Source organism: Orbicella faveolata, unplaced genomic scaffold, assembly GCF_042242905.1.
Source record: "Orbicella faveolata isolate gen_17 unplaced genomic scaffold, um_ofav_v1 contig_12, whole genome shotgun sequence".
In the NCBI taxonomy this organism is placed as follows: domain Eukaryota; kingdom Metazoa; phylum Cnidaria; class Anthozoa; order Scleractinia; family Merulinidae; genus Orbicella; species Orbicella faveolata.
Genome location: NW_028301539.1, coordinates 23,449,939 through 23,474,655, shown reverse-complemented (window position 1 = coordinate 23,474,655; position 24,717 = coordinate 23,449,939). Strand labels below are relative to the sequence as shown.

At 41.7% G+C, this 24,717-nt stretch overlaps 1 protein-coding gene across 3 annotated transcripts in view; it reads left to right on the top strand.

The window, feature by feature from the left end:
* LOC110041700 (sacsin-like) overlaps positions 1-21,737 on the top strand; it is a 38,629-nt gene extending 16,892 nt beyond the window's left edge. For all 3 annotated transcript variants that reach the window (XM_089276892.1, XM_020747007.2, XM_089276893.1), the window contains 3 exons: positions 6,013-6,590; positions 7,622-18,621; positions 19,016-21,737. In XM_089276892.1, the coding sequence (XP_089133018.1) occupies positions 6,013-6,590; positions 7,622-18,621; positions 19,016-19,300 (11,863 nt within the window). In that variant the 3' untranslated portion in view covers positions 19,301-21,737. The remainder of the gene's footprint in view (positions 1-6,012; positions 6,591-7,621; positions 18,622-19,015) is intronic.
* Positions 21,738-24,717: the final 2,980 nt, after the last annotated feature.

Genomic DNA, 24,717 nt, shown 5'->3' with positions numbered 1-24,717 from the left:
TGCATTTTTTATTATCCTATAAACATTTTTTTACATGGTCCCATAAGTTATATTAGCTTTAAAACCCACCATGTTTAAATAAAAGATGTTGTTGTTAAAGAGTTTCCAATTTTTGGACAAACAAGAAAATAAGAAAATGGATATTTTGGTCAGATCGCACGGAGAAAATGCTTCAGAAGTGTACTGTACCTCCCACAAAAAATATGCATGGCTCTCCCCCCGACCCCCCCCCCCCCCCCCGATTCACTTAAACGTTTGGGGTGACGCGAGTGAATTACTGTGGGATGTTGTTTTGGACAATTTCAACCTTAAAATTGCTATTGGCTTGGTTTTCTCAAATGAATCATAGCTGGAGAGCTCTATTTAGTTGTGTTTAGAGAGACTTAAGCACGTCAATGAACGTAGACTCTCAGATTTACGTTGAGTATTTGAGTTGTACACGTAAGTTAAGTGATCACGGTTCATGACTCTGGCAGAGTGATTACTATTTTGGAGATGGATTGTTAACATTCTTACAAGCCTCAATGGTTTGAGTTGATTGACTGAGCCCTGGTTAAAACAGAATTGAAGGAGCCAAGAAATGTTTGAGAATGTAAACAAGCTGGCTGCGAGTTCACCAAATGACAACATGGACAATTTAAGCTTGTAACTTTGAAGAGAAACTATTATTACCAGGATCCAGGAGGTAGCCTTGTAAGCGATATTTTCACTTTACGTCAGTTTGAATACCTATTGTTATGCTAAGGACAGTGCGTAATGCTTGAGATTTGATCGATTAATGAAAAGCTTACATTGGGAATTAACTATTCCGCAGGCATAGCTTTTAGCTCTATCACTGCTTTTACCAGGAGGTGTAGCTTAGTGATAAATCCCAAATTGAATCCCGAATGAGATTTTACCGTTTATTTTACGACTAGTTTCAACAGAAATAGAAACTGATCTAAGTGATGGTACCGCGCGAGTTTGTTTAATAATTCCCACTGGAATCAAGAATAGACAGTTTCTTATCTAACTTGCGATCAAGTGTTCTTGGGGGTGGGGCGAAAGTCGGCGGACGGGCAAAGGCAAAAAACAACGCCTGTCTGTCAACAGCGATGTTTATATGCTATATCAATCACCGGAAATTCTTGCGGCTCGCAGAGGAACGTGAGTTAAGGTGGCTGAACACAGTTTTTGATACCTGTGTTTCATTCACCTTTTTCTCTAAAACCCTTGATCCCTCGGTCGTCAAAAATGGCAGAAAGCAAGTTAACAACACAAACTTTGGGTTTTTGATGGTTAAGCTGACGTATGTGCCGTTGCCATGGCAACATGAATAAATATAAACAGGCCTTTAAGATCGGTTTTGTTTATTTGTAGAAAATCTAGTCATTAGATTTTCTTTATAATTTGCATGCAACAAGCTTGTAACGATTCTCACAAGTTAACACCATTTTGCTAATAATTTAATAGAGAGATCTTTAATTATCCCTGGTTGAATGTTCTCTGAAATATCTAGAATTTCCTTTGTTAAAGTTCAATTATTTTCAATATTCCAGTTACTTATTTCCTAAAGTATTTTCGTGCCAAATTTCGTGAAATTCTAATGAGCGGTTCTCGAGAAATAGGCGTATTTCCGAGAGTGCAATTTTTCATTCAATCGCAATTTTTTGACTGACTACGCATGCGCTGCATTCAACTGGGTTTTTCGGTAACAAAGAAAAAGCTGAAAATTGCTGGGTTCTTTGCATCGTTACCTTTTCTAGCATATCTCTATAATAAAAGACTAAAGCCATAAATACACTGCGTTCAATTATAGAGAAAAATAGCACATATCGTGCGGCTGTTGAGGAAATAAAATGATCGCTCTATTGACGGCGTGTTTGTTTTTTGCAATCCCTTGTGCACGCGCTGAATTGCATCAGCAAAAGCGCGCGCGAAAACTGTGTTCGGCCACCTTAAGTACAGCTGCTTTTACAAACCGTTGGTGCGGTTCCCCTGTTGAAGCTGTCGAGAAACAGAGAATCGGCAAACGTCAAAGTCCTTTATTTTATCGGAAGTGATCAAAAGTATGGAAATAAACTTTCTGCCTGCTGTGCTTATCGGTGACAAAAAAAAAAACAATTCTTCCTCGTTAGTTATCAGGTACTCTCTTTAAAAAAAATCGCGTAAGACTAACAACTGATTCAATTCTCCAATGTGTGTTCTGGAAATTTTCGACTTGTTGCCCCAGGGGACTCACAAGTCTCACAGCAACAACTGACAGCGGGACGATGCAACGTCTCTAGAAAAATCCCGTCGGAAAAACGACTAAAGCGTCTTCTTCTAAGCAAGTGACTCTTCAGATGCATTCCATCTGCTTTTCCTTTAAGAATAAGAGGTCAGTGAAAATTTGAAGAGATGAAGTTAAAGCAGCTGAAAATTTGTTGTTCACTCCGACAGTCACCAAAAACGGCTTCGTGTTTTGAAATTGCACCGGAAGTCAGATACGCAAATCACATACCGACATTCGGGATAATTTAGAAATTACATGTGAATTGAACCGTTTGTTACTTCTTCTCCAACATAGCATATGCACAAGTGAACCCGCTCTGTAGCTATCAGTCTTCAATAGCTGTCTTAGTAGATCGGAGCTAGTCGGTAGGCGAAAATTGACACTTCCACAAAGTGGTATGGCTTTTTCAGTATTAAGTATATTTATATATATTATAGTCATTATATCTGTGCCGATTTCGCCTATATTCTCTTATTTTCGCTTGAGCAGACGAGAGATCTCGACTGAGTCACGTTGGGGAGCAATCCATCATTTCTATTAATTTATTTAATTTATTTGATTTATTTTGAACTGATCCTTGTGATCCTTAATCCTTGATCCGGTGATCGGTGATCCTTGATCCTTGATCCTGTTTTTCCAAGAAACCGTACGCTTTTAGATTTTCTGGCCAGGCTGAGTGAAATAAAAAATAAGTTGTTATCACAGAAAACAACTTCTTTATGATTGATTTATCTAATTTTACCATTGTTGCTGTTTGATGTTCACAATTACCTCCACTAACATTGGTCATGAGTTTTAACTTATTTTGATTGGTTGGTTTGTTTTAAATCAGCTTAGCATTCTTGAATTATTTAATGGTGGCTAAATGTATTGAATTAAACACTGCAGTACTCTTCAAGCATTTTTTATGCGCAAATTTGTCCTTGAGAATATGTTTGCTTAAGTGCACAAACAGGACAATTTCCTATTTTCACAATTGTGCCTTTGACTCTGAACAGTTGTTACTAAAGAAAACAACTTTCAAACTATTGTTTTGTTTTACTCTTATTGTTGTTTGATGATTACCATAACCTCCAGTAACTTTGATCAGTTTTAAATTATTTTTATTATTTTTATTTTAATATTCAGCTGTAGCCTTTCTTGAATTAATCTATGGCTTCTGAATTGTTTGGTTTAAGACTGCAGAATTGTGCAAGCATTGTTTTGGGGGGTGCAAATTTGTCTTTGAAAATAATTATGTTTGCTTGTTCACAAGGGAGGACAATTAATAATATTATGACATGTTGATAAGGTATATACATATATGCCACTGACACCTAACAGTGATAGCTTGCATGAAAACAATTTTTCTTAAGTGCCATTAGTCTATTATGTGCTGACATTGACAAACACAACAAAGGAAATATGTACATATAGGCCTGTAACTACAGAGTGGATTTGCTTTTAATTAAAATATATAATTATAATTATATGTAATTGGAATATGTGGTTACTGCCAGAATTGATTAAGCCTAATTTGTGGCACAAAAAAAAGGTTTAGTTGACCTCACAAGAATGAGATGGCCTGCACCTTACATTTTGCATTGAAACTATCTAAAGAAAATTAGCAACCTATTGGTACTTGTGTCATATGTGACATGATGTTGTACTCCCAAAAGGAGTGTGAAGTTTAACAGATACATGAAAATATAATTGCTAATGCTAGTAGTGAGGGTAACCTGTGAAGCAAACCAGTGACCATGTACTTCCTGGTGTCTTTTAATGTGGTACTAGAAATAGAGGATATTACACGGTGGCGAGAAGATATGAATTTTATGTCCGAGTGGCAAGAACTCGAGTGAGATATTGTTCTTGCCACGAGAACATAAAATTCATATCTTCAAGCTAACGTGTAATGTTCTTTTTATTATATAGACATACTGATGACGGCGTTTTTGACGATTTTCTGACGACTTCCGACCACTTTCCGAAGATTTCCGAAGATTCGCTAAAACTTGTCCGAAGGTCACACGAACGTTGCCGAACATTTTCCGAAAATTTCCGAAGATTGCCGAAGACTTTCGAGGAAGACCCGAAGATGTTTCGATCGTACGCCGACGAATTTAAGTACAATTTAAGAGACAAACCTGATATCAGTTGAATCATCGATATTTTCACTAGTGAGGATTTGGAAAATACGCCACTCGAGTCCCCGATGTGGTTCCGTATGAATTTTACGAGTGGTGTATTTTCCATCAAAACACTCGTGTCTATGTAATAAAATATGCATACCTCACCCATGGAAGGTTTTTTGGTTTGCAACGCACTTATGTCAAGAAATGCAAATAACTGGGACCTCAGCTACTTCGCATTACAAACAACTAATTGTAATTTCCATATAACTTCATGTTTGACTGAATTGCTTACGTTAAGGTAAGGATTAGCGCCAGGAGACACTTTGTGATGTCTATCATAAAGGGAATGAATGTCATCAACTTGCGTTTCTGGACATATGTTTAGCAACGGCCCCAGCCCAGAGGAATTTTCAATTAAACTCTATACATGTCTTTAAAAACTTTTGGTTTTGCCACTCCCCTCCCCTTTACAATTTCCATTGACCTTCCGTGGCGGAGGTATGAATACTGTATTTCTGGGACTGAACTGCACAATACAGTGACTTTCTATGTGTGGCTGAAAGGAAAATAGATTAAGCAACTTTCATTACAAATTTGGGACACCCTAGGACCGCGATGTTCTATATTGAAGGTAATTCCCCTGAAATAAAACTGCCAATAGGTTTCTGTTCAAACTTTGTCCACTGAATATTTATCATATGAGAACTTTAATTATAAAATAAAATAGGGGGTGCCCATGCTCGTGAAGGAGCGGTGAGGCATTAAAAATGTCCCATTTTAGCATTATTTAATGCCTATTACAAGAACGCATTCCAAGTTATTGTAAACTCTTTGTGAGCCCAGACTCATGAAAACACGCCTCAAACTACAGTCAATACTTGTGTCGGACACAAATAAACTTTTTGAGTTTGATTTTGAGAGACAGCTGAATCCTTGTTAAAATATTGGACCCAAATTGCTTGCCACGGCTATGAAACTGCAAAATAGAAAAGACTACAGTGCAGCTGCTATTTTCCTTATTTATTCAATTTTCACCAATAGAAATCACATCAGTCTTTTCTCACGCAAAGCTAATGATTAGTTGATTAAAATGACTGGAAAAAAATTGGGGTGCCCGAGCTCGTTAGTGAGCTGTAGCCATTTTTCAACTGACAGAACTCAATATCAAGGCAAATCCGCCATGTGTTCAATGTGCGCGTGCACGAACGCGAGCTAATGACGCCATAAATTATGCGCAGTAAGAATGCGCAATGCAAATGTGAGGAATCACCTCACTAATGTGCCAAACAGAAGACAAACTAAAAACGGAAACTTTTTAATATTTTTAAATATGAGAACTTGTATAGTGTAGAATAATTATAATTTAGTTTTCCGGTTTCACTTGTAGTAATAATAATAACACTAATAACAATAACAATAACGATAACGATAACGATACTTTAAAGATAATTTAAAACGAACAAAAGCTCGTCCGTGACATGGTTTTCTCACTTTCTCGTTACGTTATGACTCCTTATCTTGCGCGCCATTTTGGTTCTCTGGGAAGCAAAGAACACTAGAGAGTGTCAGTGTTAGGAAAAGTTGTGCCTACTTTAACTTCTTAGTTTTTTGTGGTCATTACATTGGGATTTTTCTATCAAACAGGGCATGGCCAGATATCACCAGCATTGAACCAACCTGGAAAAGACTGCAAGTTCCTCTGTTAAAGTTTCTATGCAGCGCCCCCGTCATATTCACAGAAGCCGCAGGAGGGAAATGGCTTGACATCGGGGAGGCTATCTTTGACAGACTTCATGAAGACGATCCAAGAGAGCTGCTTCGACAAGTTTTGTTTCAAGCCCGTCAAAACGTCGCTACTGTACCCGACCACGTGATTCAGTGTATCACCTGCCATACACCTGCCATCTCAGAGGTCGATCCCTCCTTTGTACGACTTGTTCTCAAGAACACCCCATCGTGTTATGTGACGTTAGGACGAACAGAGAAGTTGTGCCTCCTCAAGTTTGCTCTTAAAGATGAGATGTTTTTCCAGCTGCTTGGCTTGGAACTTTTGCCTCTCTCTGATGGGACATTTACATCTTTTAGAAATCCAGATGAATTTGCCATTTATATGACACCACCAGAGCATCCAGCAGAGCTTCTACCTGGCTTACGACACCGACTTCTTGCCCAGGACGTTGACAGAGGCATTTTAAGAAAGCTACAGGAAGTTGCAGAGAAAGGTATTTCCTTGATATGGTGGTTTACGCTTTAGTTACTATAAGCTGGAGTCATTTGTAAATACCGACTCTAACTAATAACAGCTAAAAATCGGTTTTTTTCCGTTCATCCAAGTTGATATTAATCAGAAAAGAAAACTGTTCGTGAATTCTCAGGCTGAGGTTATTACAATTTCTTAGTATGACCCTATTCTACTGAATCCACCAAAATTTGGCTTTCACAAGAGACATACTAGTTGACATACACGAAATAGAGTTCTGAAGGCGTCTTGAAAGCTATTTAAAAGCCGTGTTGGTAAACTAGGTAAAAAGAAAGAGAATTTCATTTACGCAAGAAATCAAAAGAAATGACATTTCCTTGCTGATGTCTTCACACCTGGCAGTCCTTTCACCTAGATGTAAGACACATCTTACTCTAAGTAGCACTGCATTTTCTTGAATTATATTGAAAGTCAAGAAGAACAGATCGAGATGTTTTCGTTTTAGTTTCAAGGAAAAGCGTTTAATATGTTTCTTTAGCAAACTAAGACGACCTTTGGGAAGATTTCTATGTGAAACATTTATATTCAAATTGTAGAAAGCATGATAAGTCTTCGAAAATTGTTTTTCTTAGCGGAACGGATCGACTATTATTTTCCTAGATGAGTTGTATGATTTTGTTATCTTCGCCGGTTGTGTTTTGTTATGAGCCACATCTCCAACAATGGACCCTTGTTAATTCAACCTACTGACCTTGCTTTGTCAGTAAGACAACAATGCCTCCGAAGGCGTGAAAACGTTAATTATTGTAACGTTCGTCAAAAGTCCATGATTTGTGGGCCGAGAATGGCATTCTTTCGTTTCTTACTTTTTTTCTCTGACATTGTTGCTGATTATTCCGAGCTGACATGTACAGCCCAACACATATTTTGTGCCTGAAATAGCCATCCTATGTTTATGTTTCTGTATACTTTCAGGAAAAGAAGTAATTGCTAAGAAGTCGAATTTTCGTTTTAAACATCAGGAACAATGTTGAGTGTTTGATCTCTCTGCAGGATGCACTCAGCTAGAACTCCTTCGCAAAGATCATTTACCTGATCTGCTTCGGGAATCACTGCCACCTAATTGGATAAATGGCGACAAGGTTCAATGGCACCCTGACGATGAAACTCGCAACCAGCCACCACAGAAGTGGCTCCTTTTCCTGTGGAATTACCTCAGAGAACATTTCACAACGGAAGAAGAACTGTGTCAGCTACAAAATCTCCCCTTGATTCCGCTTGACTTCAAGAAACTTCCTGTCACACTAACAAAGCTGAAGAAGCCTTCCAAAGTTGTCGTTAGACGGCTGGGTAGTGCCGTCCTCGATCAAACTTTGTGTAAAGTCCTGACACGTCTGGGTGTGTTAGTCATGGAAGATTTCCCTGACTTTTTGAAAAACCATCCCGCTATTCTGGGAACATTTGTCCAGCCACCATATGTCAGTGGCATTTTACAAGCCATGAAAGTTTCTTCCTTCGAAATGGGTGAAGGAATGCACTCAGCGATCTTGCTGGAGAAAGTCACTGATAATGAAAAACGTTCCTTGAGAAAGTTTATTGCCAAGACCCCATCCTTAAGTTCTGAAGAAAAGAATACTCTTCTTTGTCTTCCCATTTTCGAAACCTTTGGTAATTCAAGAGAATTCGTGTCAAAGGGGCAAGGCCTGCAAGCAGCACCAGCTGATGCAGGCGAGTTTCCAGTGAGTCCCAAAATGCCTTTCATTGACATTAAGGATGAAGACTCCAGTAGGATGGCTCGTTTATTGGACATCACAATCCTAAACACCACTGATTTTCTGCTTGAGGGGATATTTCCACACGTTCAGAACCAAGCCTATCTAAATGAAGAAATCGACAGACTTATGGCTTTTGTGATCAAGAGGTATGACGTCTACGTTGGTGACCGTACCAGATTTGAAGCGGAAATGAAAGCGTTGCGGTTTGTGCCAACCGGTGGAGGTCGTGTCACAGCGCTGGATCTCTTTGATCCAAGGAACGAGCTGCTGCGGGACATTTTAGCTGAAGAAGACGTTTTCCCTTTCGGAGAGCAATACAATAAGTCTTCAGTCCTTGCAGTTCTGGAGAAGCTTGGTATGAAAAGTGAGGAAAAAATCACCGCCCAAGAACTCTATCAAAGTGCCACAAGAATTCCTGAAGTTTCAAGTATGCATGCGGAGCGAAAGTCACAAGCAGTGATGGCATATTTAGAAAGGCAGCCGAGAAGGCTTAGAGAGACCGTCAATGGAACAGCACTGGGAGACCTGCTTCGAGAAATACCTTGGGTATGTATCATGAGACAAAAACCCGACCATTTTCCAAGCAGTCTTCCTTTCTGGGGAGAAGTAAATTCAAAGAACAAATTCTTCAGACCCACAGACGTCAAGAGTGCACAAAAGGTTAATCTTATTGGAACAGTAAAGCCCATTGCCGAGACAGAATCATCGAGTCCATTAGCCAGCTACTTTGGCTGGAACGAAAATCCCCATGCTTTTGACGTTGTTAAGCATTTAAGTGTTGTAGTAAATTGTTACAAACAAGACGAAAAGTCACTCTATATGGAGATAGTGCAAGACACCTACTCTTTCCTCACTGATGCAGATCATGCTGATGTCAGTAAAGCCTTTCAGGGAATGGAGAACTCCAGCTGGATTTGGAACGGAGATGGATTTTCGGCTCCCTCTGTTATGCTTGCCGAAAAGCCGTCACCTGATCTCTCTCCATACATTTCCTTCCTTCCAACCGAGACACGGAAGTATCGTGATTTGTTTTTGAAGTTTGGCATCGAGGCAAAGTGTGAAGCCTCCGTTTTGCGTCGCGTCCTTTGGTTGATAAAGGAGAAGTATGACCGTCCTGATCATCGTGCTGAAGCCTCTGACGTGGAAAGCGACCTGCAATTATCCGTTTCTATCCTGAATAAGTTACAGAGTAATGGTGATGAGCTGTCCCTGCAATTTAAAGAAGAAGTTCTTATTCCAACGTACGTGAAAGAAGATGCCTTTGTCAGGCTTGCACAACCTGAGGAGTGCATGTACTGTGAACGTGAGTGGCTGCAATCAGAAACTGATGATGAAGACACAGCCCATTTCCTCGTCCATCCCTACGTGTACAACAGCACAGCAGAGTTTTTCGGTGTTCGAACGCTAAGTAACTCAATGCTGGATCCCGACGAGCTAGAAGTGGGAGAACAATTTGGTCAAGAGGAAAAACTAACTTGCAGACTCAACAAACTTCTTTTAGAAGACTACACCGATGGATTTGCGGTGCCAAAAGAACTTATTCAAAATGCAGACGACGCTGGTGCCACTGAAGTCAGCTTCCTGTATGACGAACGGACTAATGAAGACGCCATGACCTGTCTGATTGACGAGGGAATGAGGGAATGCCAAGGCGCTGCCCTGTGGGTGTACAATGATGCCGAGTTCCGAAATGAAGATTTTGAAAACTTAACAAAACTAAACGGAGCAACGAAAGAAGAGGACACTGACAAGATTGGAAGGTTTGGCCTTGGCTTCAACGCAGTGTACAACCTAACTGATGTACCCATGCTTGTGAGTAGAAATTATTTCGTGGTTTTTGATCCCAACACCTTCTACCTGGGAAAACAAATCAGGAATGTGAGTAAACCAGGTATAAAAATCGACACAAATAAGAATGTAAAGGACTTGCGGAAGTTCCGAAATCAGTTCAAACCGTTCAATGGCATCTTTGGTTGCGACCTTCGTCTAGATAAAGATGACAACTCCTTTCAGGGAACGCTGTTTCGTTTCCCTTTGCGAACCAAAGGACAAGCCATACGAAGTGAAATCAAGCAACTTCCTTACGACTTCAAGCAAATGAAAGAATTACTGAGGCTATTCATTCGTGGGGCCAGATCGCTGCTACTTTTCACACAAAATGTACGCAGCGTTAGCATCTTTCATTTGCCCAAAGATTCCTCAGAGCAGCCACAACCTAAGCTCATTTTTGAGGTTACCAAAGAGTTATCAAAGAATGGGATCTTGAGAGAGTTGTCTGTCCCATTCACCTTATCCACTGCTGCTCAAAATCTGGGCATTGAAGAACAGTTCTTTTTGAAGCAGTGCAATTTCCTGAAAGCGTCATCTGAGGTCGCGACGTGTGCTTCAGATTCCAATACTTCAAGCACTGAGTTCCTACGATCTGCACTTCAACTCAACGTGAAAAGCACTGTTACAGAGGCCGGTAACCGTTTCTTTGAAGACGAAATTCACTCACAATCCGTTGTTGAGACGTGGCTGGTGGCATCGTCAATGGGCACTGGCGAGGCAATGAAGTTCTCGATTCAAAACAAAGCCAAAAGTCTTGTTCCGTCAGCTGGAGTTGCGGTTCAACTGACTAACCACAATGCTCCCATTTCGATACCTGTTTGTCAATCAACTGACACAGGGACTTTGTTTTGTTACCTTCCACTTCCAATCCATAGTGGTCTGCCTGTACACGTCAATGGAGCTTTTGCAGTTACTTCTAACAGGCGTAATTTGAAAGAGAAATCGGAAGACGACAAACCTAGCTTTGACTCAGGGTGGAATGACGTTCTCTTGAGAGACTGTGTTTGTTCAGCATATCTTGATCTTGTTGAAGACGTCAAGCCAGCTACAGAAGCTCCTGGGAACACGTATCAGTTCCATTCATTGTGGCCCAAGTACTGTGAAGTCCAAAAAGCCTGTGAGCCTCTTGTACGTTCATTTTATGGGCGCCTTGTTACAAGGAGTCTCCCTCTCTTTGCGAGTGGCTGCAGATGGGTCGGAATCCATGACGTTTGTTTTCTCCACCCAAAGTTCCGTCTTGATGATCTTATCGGAGATATTGCGTTCGAGGTTTTTCAGGCGTTAGCTAGTGGCAGTAAAGCTGTTGTGGATCTCCCGGCCGACGTGTACGAGTCGTTTGAAAAGTGTGGTCTGGCAGCAAAGATCCAGCCTGGATGCTATGATGAGGTCAGGTTTTATCGTGAATTATTCTTCCCGAAAATTGCTTCTGTGCCCCCTCAGTTAAGGAACAACTTAGTACTTTACGCATTAGATGACAAAAGTGAAAAGTTTGATGGCTTTCTGGCTGCATATGCCTGCATTCCGGTTTCCCCTTTCGGGAAAACACTTAAACTTCCAAGAGAACTGGTCTCTCCAAAACGAGAGGCAAGATTGCTTTTTTGTCCAGTAGATGAAAGGTTTCCGCACGGCAGTCAGGAGACGTTTCTTAATCCTACACGGCTGTTTAAGCTTGAGAGGCTTGGAATGTTGACAGATGATATCTGTTGGCCTGACGTTGCAGAAAGGGCAGAGAGCATTTGCATTTTGAATAAAAATGACAGCGACGCAGCAGTTGAGAGAAGTGAAAACTTGATAGGCTATTTAGAGAAAAAACTGAAGCGTAGCGGTCAATATATTGAGTCCCAGGTTCAAACCAGGATTTTAAGGGCAAAATTTATTCCAGTTCAAAAGAAGCCACAATCGTTTCCGCTCACATGGATGGGCGACCAGTTACAAGATGGAAGCAATCAAGTCCTGGTGTCACCGGCGGATGTCTATTTAAGAGAACACTTGTATTTAGTGTGTTGCTCTGAAGCAATAGTAAATGTGTCCATGCCACCTAAAGTCAAAGACTTTCTGAAGTTAAACAGGAATCAGCCTACAGTCAAGCATGCGATCAACCAACTAAATGAGGCTGTGTCTACAAGCTTAGGCATCGCTGGTAGCGACGAGATCAGAAAAGTGTGCATCGAGTCCTACAAATTTCTTGAAGGGGCTCTCAAGAAGAATGAAACCAAGATAGTAGATTGCCTCAAGGGGAAACGTTTCATTCTTGTTGGAGATGAGTTTTTGTGTCCAAAGCAAATAGCGTTCAAGCTAAATGCTGATTGCCCTCCTTTCCTTTACAAGGTTCCCGAAGAACTGGCTAGGTTGTGTTCCACACTTTTGAAAGCAACTGGAGTAAGAGATGTTTTTGAGGCAGAAGATTTCATTAGCGCTTTGGAGCGCATCAAGGAACGTTTTGAAGGTAGGAAACTGGACAAACGGACGCTTGCTGTTGCAGTTACCCTTTCTACTCAATTAGAAGATTCACTGGTGGAGTCCAAGTCCTGTATTACAACAGATAAGAAGAGGGAATCCATTTATCTTCCGAATTCAAACGGAGTAATGAAACTAGTGAAAGAACTTTGCTTTCAAGACTGCTCTTGGATTTCCGGGGAAACGGGCATTCAGTTTGTCTATTCCAAGATTCCTCAATCGACAGGTGTTGCATTAGGAGTAAAGACAAGGAGAGAAGAGGCTTTGCGGCGTCATGCACTGGGAATATCTTTTGGGCAAAGGGAAAAACTAACAAATCGCTTGAAACGCATCCTGAAGGCTTATCCATGTGGGAACGAACTATTGAAAGAACTCCTGCAGAATGCAGATGACGCTCAGGCAACTGAGATTTGCTTTATTTTGGATCCCCGCAGCCATCCCAAGGAGCGGATATTTGAGACCTGTTGGGAGCCTCTGCAGGGCCCTGCCTTGTGTGTGTACAACAACAAGCCTTTCACAAAATCCGACCTCGAAGGAATACAGAACCTTGGAGAGGGCAGTAAGGGAGACGATCCAAGCAAGACGGGCCAGTATGGGGTCGGTTTCAATGCTGTCTACCACCTTACAGACGTTCCTTCGTTCATGTCCAAAGGGGACGAGATCGGTGACGTTTTGTGTGTGTTTGATCCACATTGCCGGTACGTCCCTGATGCTAATCCCCAGGAACCAGGCAGAATGTACGCAGATACAGCAAAGCTAAAAGAAACGTTTCCAGATGTATTTTCGTGCTACCTAGGGGAGCATTTCACCTTAGAGGATTCAACCATGTTTCGATTTCCACTCAGAACACAAGAGATGGCGGAAACATCCAAGTTGTCAAAAGTTCCAGTTAAGCTGAAAGATGTGAGAGGAATGATGGAAGCGCTTAAAAGTGAGCTCTTTGAAGTCCTTCTTTTTGTAAACAACGTAAAGAAGATCACATTGTGCGACATCGATGACAATGGGCAAGTGGCGAACTCTTACTGTGTGGAAGCATTGATATCCGAGCAAGATGCACGCAAGCGACTTCAATTCGCCAGCTACATAAAGAAGATTGGAAAACTGGTGAGAGAAGGAGAGTCGCTGCCCTTCAACGACGGATCAAAACAATGTTCCTACTTTATGACCTTGTGCGACAATGTGGGAAACGAGGAAAACTGGTTCATTGTTCAGAAGTTTGGTTTTGAGAACAGCGTTGCAAAAAGCATTCCCGAAGCTTTCAGAAGGCAAGACCTTGCGCTGCTTCCCTTGGGTGGCGTTGCTTGTCTTTTGAAAAAGGAGCCAAAGAGAAGGGCAGCAGTGGAGAGGAAAAAGAAAGCCTATTGTTTTCTTCCGTTGCCTGTTAAAACTGATCTCCCAGTCCACATAAATGGCCACTTTGCGCTTGGCCACGAGGCCAGACGAGATTTATGGAGAGATGAAACTGGAGGATATCGAAGCGATTGGAACAATAGTTTGCTGGCTGATGTAATCGCGTCTTGTTACTTAACACTTCTAGATGAAGTGAGGAGCTGCTATCAGCCGCCAGTCTTGCAAAGCCCTGACCCAGGCAGATCGAGTTGTAACGAAAACGATTTGATTAGACGCCTCCAGGATTATGAAAAGTTGTTCCCAACATTTTCTAGCAAAGATTCGCCCTGGAACCCGTTAGTTAAATCAGTGTATCAAGGGATGAACAACAAGCAACTTCCACTCCTGCCGGTGGTTCGTAGCTCGACTCGCAGACATGAAGCAGAATTGAAATGGTTTCCACCGACGGGCACAGGAAACGATCAAGCATTCTTTAACAACCTAGAAGCTGAAGAAACTAGAGAGAGGAGGAGAACAAAGAGGAAAATTAGTAGTGTGGCCGAAATATTGGTGCAAGCAGGTTTTAATCTGGTGAACTTTTCGTTGTCTGTTTTTCATAATTTGGTGCAGTCTGGAGTGAATGCCCGTTGCGTATCTCCTGCGTCGGTAGTAGATTTTCTGAAGACCTTCAGTAGCCAAGATTCTTTTTGCAGGATTGGACCACTACCAGTCGTTGTTAGCGAAACTCCGTTCAGAAACGAAATTGGCGTTTCCCTGCTGCTTGCCTACTGCAAAGATCAAGAACAGTTCTGCACGCATTTATCAGGCCTTCCCTTACTTCTTACGCAAGACAACATCCTTCGTGTGTTTGATCTTGAAGATCCAAAATTCCTTTCTGATTACTACGACATTTTGCCACATTGTCAGGAGATGTTTGTTCATGAGCGACTAAAAAGAGATATCTTTCAAGGCGGCGCAAGCGGTGACGCCCCTGTCTTCCAACCATTTGACGTCAAAGCTTTTTCCAGAAACTTGCCTAAAGCATTACCATCTTTGTACCACGGTGAAGATTACGTCAGCTGGTCCCCAGATAAGAAGACGGAGCCATCCCGCCACTGGATTTCCAGAGTATGGGGTTTCCTTCAGGAGGTCGTGGGTACGTCTCAAAGCTATTCAGAGCCGAGCTGCACTTTAGACGTACTAGCACCTTTGTCTAGCTGGAGCATTCTTCCGGCAACGGAACCGTTAGACAACTTCTTGAATGTTTCAAGTCCAGTCGCAGATGACTTCCTGGTGCCCTTGAAACTGGCAGAGTCTGTGCTTGATTTCACGAATATCGAGGCCACGCTTGCTTGTTCACGCCCGCTTGGTCGCGCTCTTAGGAGCCTTGGGCTACCCGAGCTAAATTGTACTACACTTCCCAGCTCACCCCAATACATGAATCTTCCGCGGCGTATTGTGGCATCTCCTTTAAAACCAGTATCACTTCTTACAGCACTTCACAGCCGAATGATGAGGAAACCACGCTCCTTGCAAGGAAAATTGGATCGATCTGGTTGCAAGACCATCTTGAAGTATTTTTGTGACAACCTAAACAGCCTAGAGTCCATGCCTTCTAGCAAAGATATCTTGAGAAAGCTACCCTTTTATCTAACAACACATGGTGGTCTTGTCGCTATTGATGACCAAAGAAGCGTTTGCCTCTTACCGAGTGGAATACCCAGGATTGAAATGAATCAGCTAGAAAGTGAAGTCAAGGTGTTGTTCCTGGAATGTATGCAAGATCTCTCTAACTTGTACAAATATCTATCGTTTGACAGCATATCCTCAGTGAATGTGTACTGTGAGTTTATCTTGCCAAACTTTAACGTTTTCAGCAGAGAGGCAAGGGAAACGCACCTCAAGTACATCCGAGATTCAGTTTTCACAAGCACTTTGCTGAACGACCACGATGAACAGAGACTGACCGACTGCCTAAAAAACAAGGAAGTCATTACCACAAAGAATGGAACATTGAGAAAAGCAAATTCTTTCTATGACCCACGTAATGACGTTTTCAAGGCTATGCTTTCTGGGGACAAGTTTCCAAGTGAACCTTTCAATTCAGACTGGTGGCTTCTGTTTATGAAGAAGATTGGGATGGTATGTGAAGTCTCGTGCGATCATTTTAAGAGATTCACCGCTGAGGTTGCGCACGAAGCGGTCACGCAACGTACTGATACAACAGACAAGAAGTCCAAGGTTTTGGTCTCCCATCTTTTCAGTCGATCTCAAGTACTGAGTGAGGGTCTGCTGCAAGCTGTTTGTGGTGTTCGTTTTGTGGTCTCAGATCCTGTACGGGAAGACCTTCTAAATCTACATGCACAATTTGGTGAAAGAGAAGACGGCAAAACTCCGTACATTTCTTTTAAAGGCTCTGTGGTGTCTGACCATGCTGAAGCTGTATGGACGACAGCGTATCTGCTCCCTAAGTGGGCAGATCCAAGTTTTCATTTTGGAGGTGCCTTTTATCTTCCGCAACTTTATGTTCTCTCAAATCCTACGCTAGAACTGGTTACGGCTCACTGTATCAGAATCTCTCATCATCTGGCAAAGCAGAACGACACCAAAGTGCCAGAAGAACAGATTGCGACGAGAAGATCAGTCATGAGAAAGATTTACACTTTGCTGCAGGACAAAGTTATCACTGAAAGTAATGTAAAAGGCGGTCTTGAAAGTGCACCGTGCGTTTTGGTTGAGAAAGGTACAAGGCTCGTGCAAGCTAAACAGGTTGTACTCGAACTGCTCGAGAGAGACGAGATATCACCATTTCTTTTTCGCGTTCCTCCTGAATTTGGAGAGTTTCACCAGCTGTTTCATCACCTTGGCTGCTCAAAGTCCGTACAATCATCCCACTACGCGATGGTTTTGGAAATGCTACATGATCAGTGTCAAGAAAATAAGCTGCATCCGAACGAGATCCAAAGTTCCATGCGAGCAGTTAGGGGCCTCTTTGAAAGCTTGCTAAAGGATTCAGAGAAAAATGTTGATCTCCTAAAACTATACTTGCCAGCATTGTGTCCACACAGTAGGAGCCCCAGTGGCACTTCTGAAGTTACATTGCACAAGTCGACGGACCTGATCTTCGACGACGCGCCTCAGTATCAAAGTCGGCTGCAGCATTTCAAGCAACTATTTTTGGTGGATCTGAAGAGGGCAGAACTGCAATTTACTTCATCCATGAACTACAAGGACTACATCATGCGTCTTCCAACTGATTGTCGCCCGAAGGTGTTGTCTGATGTGGTGGAGGAGAAGTTTGTTGATAATCAGGATTCGATCGGTCGTGGTAGTTCACCTGTTCAGCTGAGCGTCGCTGATTCCTTGACAAAACAGCTCGGCTCACAACAATTCTGTCATGCAATCTTAAGGCTTATTCGTCATGCAAACCATGAAAGTGGAAATTTGGACGATACTGTCATCGCTTCTGTAAAAGAGAGACTAAAAAACATCGAGTTTCTTGGGATGAACAGAATTGAAACCAAGCTGATGTACGAGGGAATTCCTATTCCAGGCAGTGAAACGGTAGTGCCACTTTTTGTAGATAAGGTTTCGAAGGCCGGTAAAGTTCTTTGGAAGGTCTATATTGTTGCAGAGGAGGATGCAACTCTTGGCAACATATCTTTGGCCTTAACGGAAGTGATTTCAGAAGCCTGCGAAGGATTGTTACGGCACACAGTTATGTTCATTCCAGAGATGTTGCGCGCGGATCCCACTGAGATATGGTCAATCCTGGACACCATGAAAATTCGCCAAGATGACTCATACGACGCGTCACAAAGCAATGTGTTGCCACAGCCGGGAAATTTCATTCCCATTGAAGATCACCATCTCTTAAACGAAGCATTTGAAGAATTCACACCTGGAGAATATGTTGCATTGGAATTGGATGATCCCAGTCTGAGCAAAGAGAATGGAGATGCTACCTTCATCTATGCCATAATAATCGAGGAAACAAATTGCGAGGGTGCCACTGTCTACACAAAACTATACACAGTGAATATAGGCCATGACAAAAGGGTTGCCGAATCGGCTGATTTGTACAAATTTCACCGTTTTCAGTTCTGTGAAGAAGCAGGAAGCTCCTCCCAAACAAAAGACAAAACGAAGATTTTGGCACAGATCACAGAAGTGCTCGAAATGGCATGGCAATTACCAGAGGAAAGGAGAAGAAAAATCGTGAAGAGACTCTTCTTACAGTGGCACCCAGACAAGACGCTTGAAGACCAAGCATTCTGCCAGGATGTTTTCCAGCACCTTCAGGATGAGTTGCCAAGATTGGAGAGCAACAAGGCACGACGCACAAGGAGGAAGGGCTCTGGAAGCACAAAACCAAACCATTACGAAGCTTTTTTTGATTTCTGGGGAACGCGTGCCCGAAGGCATCAAGCTCAGCGCCAGGAATACAAGGCAATTTATTTGGAAAGGTTTGGATCGCGTGAAGTGACGTCGGCGTTACACGGCTCAACAACGGTCATTCCCCCAAGTTTTTGTAAGAAGAATCCTCAACCAGGTGAGGCACGCCGCTGGTTTAGACAAGCGAGAGCCGACCTCAAGGCTGCTGACAAAGACTTGGCGGCTGACAACCCATCCTATGAATGGGCGTGTTTCAAGTGCCACCAGGTAAGCAAGCTTCCGCTTAACCTACATCTGCCTAAGCTCGTTACAGGCCCATTACCTCGTGTTAGAATTGACGATTGGAAAGAAAACGGTTTAAATGTCATTGAATGCCTGAGAGACAGAATACCATTTGAGTACCAAGAGTCCTGGCTCGATGGTTTACTGGCGTTAAGCCTCAGAGAATGTTTACTTAAAAACATTTTCGCTCTCAGTAAAATTGTCTAAAGTGCGAGATTGAAATCAACACCACAATAACAGGCCATAGCATATACATATCAATTTATTTCAGTGGGTGGAAGTTGTCAATGATTAGGCTATTCATTTTTGGAGGGATTGCGGGCTGGTGAAGCGTGTTGTCTTAGATAAAATAGTTGGAGTGGTATTTTGTATCATTTAGGCCGCGGAGAAGGCACTCAAGGCAGCTCAATATGCAGATGATGCTTTCAAGACCCGTGCGCATAGTCTGATACAGATTGCTTCACGTTTGGACGACTCAGAGTTAACCAGCTTGGCAAGTCAACTGGAGAGTAGCGTGGTAGACTCGACACGTATGCGCTATCCCGACCGAGTCTATTACCCTCAGATACCCAACGATGTCTACACGAACGATACAGCCCAAAAGGTTCTAGAGCTGGCGTCGACAGTCCTAGAGAGAGTCGGCGACAAACTCTCAAAATTGTAATCGTTGATCAGGTCTTAAGACGTACCCGAAGTAGCGGCATTGTATCATTTAACATAAATTTTGTGTGTGAATTAGTAGCTCTGCACCAGAGATTCCGGGAGGGAATATTTGGTCGATGCGTGACCTTTTCGCATTCGAAGAACTGTGTATTCTGGTACAGTACTGTGCAGGTTCAGCTAGGAGTAATAGGGAGCTTAAGCAACGGCGACGACGACGCCGAGGACAACGCCTGGTAAAAAATGAATTCATATTTTACAAGCGAAATTCGCGAATGTCTAGATCTGTTCAGTACGCCAATGGCACTAAAAACTTGCTTAGGTTAAATATGCAACGACGGCGTATAGTTCCAAATGGCAATGCGAAAAACTAGCCGTCGTCGTCCACGTTTCGTAGACGACGCAGAATTTGATCATTTCACGTTGTTGTTTTGCAGAGGACGGCAAAGAAATGTACAAAAATTTATAACGCACGTGCACAGCTATTGTTTTGCTCATTAAACCTTTTGTTTAGTGACGTTCTCGTTGCCGTCGTCGTCGTGGTTTGCTTAAGCTCCCTATTAATATTACAAAGCGACGACATGAAGCGATTTTACAAATTGTTTTACTTTCGTTTTCCCTCTTTTTAGATCGCTTTAGCTTTTTATCGAACGAACGTAATAGTTAGTGTTTTGAACGAATTAGTACTTTTGAAGAAATGCACCTGGCAGTTGCTTTTGATGATAATTCAGGTACTTTGAAATCCAGAGAATATGTTATTGCTTTCACAGTCGTCTTTTAGAATAGATGGCAAAGTTGTCGATCAAAATTGGAACTGGCCGTTTCAGAAAATTCTGAAAGGGTTTGCTTTCACTGGTGAAAACACACAATTCTTTCCTCTTATGTTTATGTAACAGAGAGAATGACCCTTCAACTGAGGAAAACTGAAGTAGGATGACCCTTCCAAATGTTGCGTTAATGAGTACTTCCTGCGCTGGAGTTTAGTTTGTATATTACTGTAAGCAGTTTACAAGAAGCATTTAGTGGTTTTACTGCAGATGTCTTCTACCTTTCAAACCCAATAGTTTTTTCCCATACAAAATCCTTATTTCCCGTTGTTACAAAGTTGCGAGCTTGGACCACCTGTGGGGAACAGTAGAGGTGTCAACAAATACGAAGGGCAGGCAAGAGGGTGGGGGAGTTGAGAGGGTCAGAGTTCCCTGTACTATGCCACCCTTCCCCAGAATTCTGCCACGACTGCCAAATTTGGGGCACAAATGTGAAGGCTGTTGATTTCGCTATGACATCAAGTGGCGACGCATAAATAACAATGATAAACTGACCAGTTGGGAATTATTGCTTTGTTTCAGTTCAAACAAACAAATGTGGGTTAGTTTTTGTCCCGTTTGAGCCTCTTCCTTTTTCATTGGGTTTTCACTGGCCATGAAAGCTTTTGGACTATATAATGTGATTTATAAATTGTTTCAGTATTCTTTAGCAACACTTACAACTAAACGTCTGTTCTCATTCTTAGTGCCACGGCGTGGAAGCGAATAGGCCATATAATCCACAATTGCAGTTTTAAATATCTGCTATCTGCTCTCAGACGGCCTACTATTATAACTAACCGAGCAGAGAACAGAAAATCTCAACTATGCGATTTCTGTCCGATTTTTTCCGTTTTCCATCGCAGTTAGCTTCTTTCAAAATGAAAACCTTATCTTGTAGTAACAAAGACTGCATTTAGTGCTTCTTTACTCACATTTCAAGTTTAGGGTTGTAGTAAGCAGAAACTAAAGTACAAAAGTAAGCTTATTAGTTACAATGTGAAGCTAACTATCTTATGTTTCGTAGCTTTTCTAATAGCTTTTTACAGCAAATATTAATGCCATATCCATAGTTAGTAACCCTACAAAAGCGAACTTAGTATTGCAGAGAGAGCAAGTGCTACATGCATACAGTGCAAAGTGGTTCTTATACACTTTTTATTGTTGTTATTTGTAGGTTTAAGCTTTTAGTAGTTGTTCGAGATCTTTCGTTTCGTCTGAGTAGATGAATAGTTTCAATAAAACCCACATCAATAATAAATCAGTGTATGTAGTTTGAGACAGGCTACCTCAGGTTCCTTTATTGGCGTTTCTACGAGCTTTCCTTACCTCGTTTGTCAGCCAATCATCGTCCACTTTTGAATGGAAGTGATCAGCTACAGTGTAGCCTACATTCTTAATAATCTATAACACGCCATGAAATCAGGAGTCACGAAATTGCATTTTGATGAAGGGCGCCAGTATCAAGGCTCGGTTTTCAATATTGGTAGTCCCACATTGTCTTTAAATTCTCAGCTATTATCTGTAAAGAGACAAACGTCTTGTTACCGCAGTAGACTGTTTTGATCGTGAGCCACCGATTTCTGAGTGTTAGCTGTACGTCTCGTGATTAATAAAGTTGTTCTTCAGTCTGGATACGTCTCCCCTTGCACTGAATGTTTAAGGCTTCATGAAAGTGCAGGACCCACCGAAGGACCCATGATAGCCATCTGTGCTCAATAGACTACAGATAGAACATTTTACCTGGATCCTCATTAACAGTCTCTGTTTTTGGCCGTTTCTATACTAAAAACGCATTATCCGTCTGGACGAACTTGGGCAAACATTTGTAGTTCTACCGGTTATGCGTCTTCAGTATAAAGACGGGCACAAGACGTACCATGCGTCTAGTCGAACTATCTCTTGTAGTGCGTCGTTCAAGACGAATTTCGAAGTATAGTTCGTCTAGACGCAGAATACGTCTTGAGCTCGTCTCTATACTGAAGACGCATAACCAGACGAACTACAAATGTTTGCCCAAGTTCGTCCAGACGGATAATGCGTCTTTAGTATAAAAACGGCGAGGACGCATTATCCTTCTGGACGGATTATGCGTCCTCTAGTATAAAAACCGCCATTGCTTCTATTTTTTGCGGGGTGGTGGGGGCGTGGGCGAGGTGGGAGATGGGATTGCATAATTTCTGTATGCTGCTGTCCGTACAAACGAAAAGAAAAAACTTCAACACCCTTTGTCATTCCTCCAAAATGTAATGAAGATTTCAAAAACAATAAGGTCAGGAAATTTCAGCTGAGTTAGTAGAAATGCAGTAAAACAAAACGATGATGAGTTCTTGAGTGGGGTTGTGTTAGTTTGCTATTGTTTCGTTAGCAAGTTTTGAAAACAGATTAAAATAAATCATGCATGGAGTGATGAAAATATGGTGACTTGTTACAGGACAAAAAAAAACTTATTCACAAACAACTCATACTTCCTCGATTCGCTATGGCCAAAGGCTAATGCTAAAATGATCCCTCTTGATGTTGTGTCCGGTGGTTTTAACATGGTCAGCAATGGCTTATGTCTGGTCATTTTTAGCAAGGGCCTTGAAATGTTCTGTTTTCCTGTCATGGAGTCTTCGCTTTGTTTTGCCGAGGTAAAAGTCATTGCAGTCCCAGGAACCGGCTTTCAAAATAACTTTAGATTCTTGAGAGCGGTTTAACCGGTACTTGTATGGAAAGAAAGATTTGATGTGGCGGGTGTTAGAAAAAATTATCTTCAGGTTTACGAAAGAGTAGAAATGGTATACACAAGATTTCAGGTCATTCCTCACATTTGCATTGCGCATCCTTACTGCGCATAATTTATGGCGTCATTAGCGCGCGCTTGTGCACGCGCATATTGAAAACATGACGGATTTGCCTTGATATTGAGTTCTGCCAGTTGAAAATGGCTCTAGCTCACCAACGAGCATGGGCACCCCAATTTTTTTTTCAGTCGTTGTAATCAACTAATCATAAGCTTTGCGTGAGAAAAGGCTGATCTGATTTCTATTGCTGAAAATTGAATAAATACGAAAAATAGCAGATACACTGTGGTCTTTTCTATTTTGCTGTCGGTAACCACGTCAAGAAATTTGGTTCAAATTTTTAATCAAGGATTTAGCTTTCTGTCTGAATCAAACTTAAACGTTTATTTGCGTCCGACACAATGTATTGGCTGTAGTTTAATGCGTGTTCTTGAGTCTGGGTTTACAAAGATGTTACAATTACTGGGAATGCGTTCTTATAATAAGCATTAAATAATGCCAAAATGGGGCATTTTCAATGCCTCACTGCTCCTTAATGAGCATGGGCACCCCCCTTTTTTATTTCAAAATTGAAGTTATCATATGACAAATATTCAGTGGACAAAGTTTGAACAAAAATCTATTGTCACTTCTATTTCAGAGGAATTACCTTAAGGCATTTAGAGATTTGGTTTCTGTGTAAACCCAAGTAAGGTAACAGGATAATATCTTTCTTAGGAACTGTAGAGACAGGGCTGTTGGGCTTGTTTCTGTTCAAAACATCGTTAATGTTGTAAGTAATTATACCTTGAGGGTAACCATTTTGAAGAGTTTTCAAAGATCATTGAGAGCAGATTGGAGCAAAGATGGCGTGGAGCAAATTCGGTAGCAACGATAAGTGAACGTACGAATGAGATTAATTTTGTACTTGCGTGATTTGAACGAATCCCATTTGGTGTAGAGACCGGTGTATGTCTTCGTCCCGTAAATGGATGTCATGAAGGTGTTGTTTGGCCAACGTTTATCGTTTATCAGAAATTTTCGGAAAATGTTCTGAAACGTTCATGTGGCCCTCGGACAATTTTTGGAGAATCTTCGGAAAGTGGTCGGAAAACTTCGGAAAATTATCAGAATGTTTATATAACAAAGAAAATAATACATGGTTGCTTGTAGATATGGAATATCTCTCGTGTTCAACTTTATATCTCACTCATTCGCTGCACTCACTCGTGAGATATCAAGTTGAACACTCGAAGAGACATTCCATATTTACGCGGGCCCATGTATTACACTCTATATATAGCGAACAGGACTCCATGTTCTTATGATATACAGGGAGCAATCCCGAATGGGGCTAAATGGAACCCCAATCAGGAAGCCAAACACAGGAGGTATAGGAGGACATAGGAGCCCAGTGGGGGGAACTGCCATATAAAAAGGAAGGGGCTGCTTGTCGGAAATTTGGAAAAGAACCCCTAAGAGGTACCATTTCTAGAACAGCACATCATCTCTCATCATATTTGTTTTCAGCTCAATACCCTAACAGGTACCACGGCAGCTCCTGATGTACACCTTTTGAGGCTGAACACCCTAAGAGGCAGCAAAACTGCATATTTAACCCCAAAAAGGTGAAACAGGCATCTTTGTCCTTTCTATAAAGGAGTTCCCCCTCCCCCCTGGGACAGGAGTTGGTTCATCTTGCACCCTTGTGAAGCTAGCAGTATAAGTTGTGTTGTTGTTCTTACATTTAAAGTGCCCTTCATCACCCAGGAGAATAAATGACTGACATAATGTTAAAGCAGCCCAACAAAATGCTAATTGGTAATCTGTGATAAGCTAACAGTCCATCC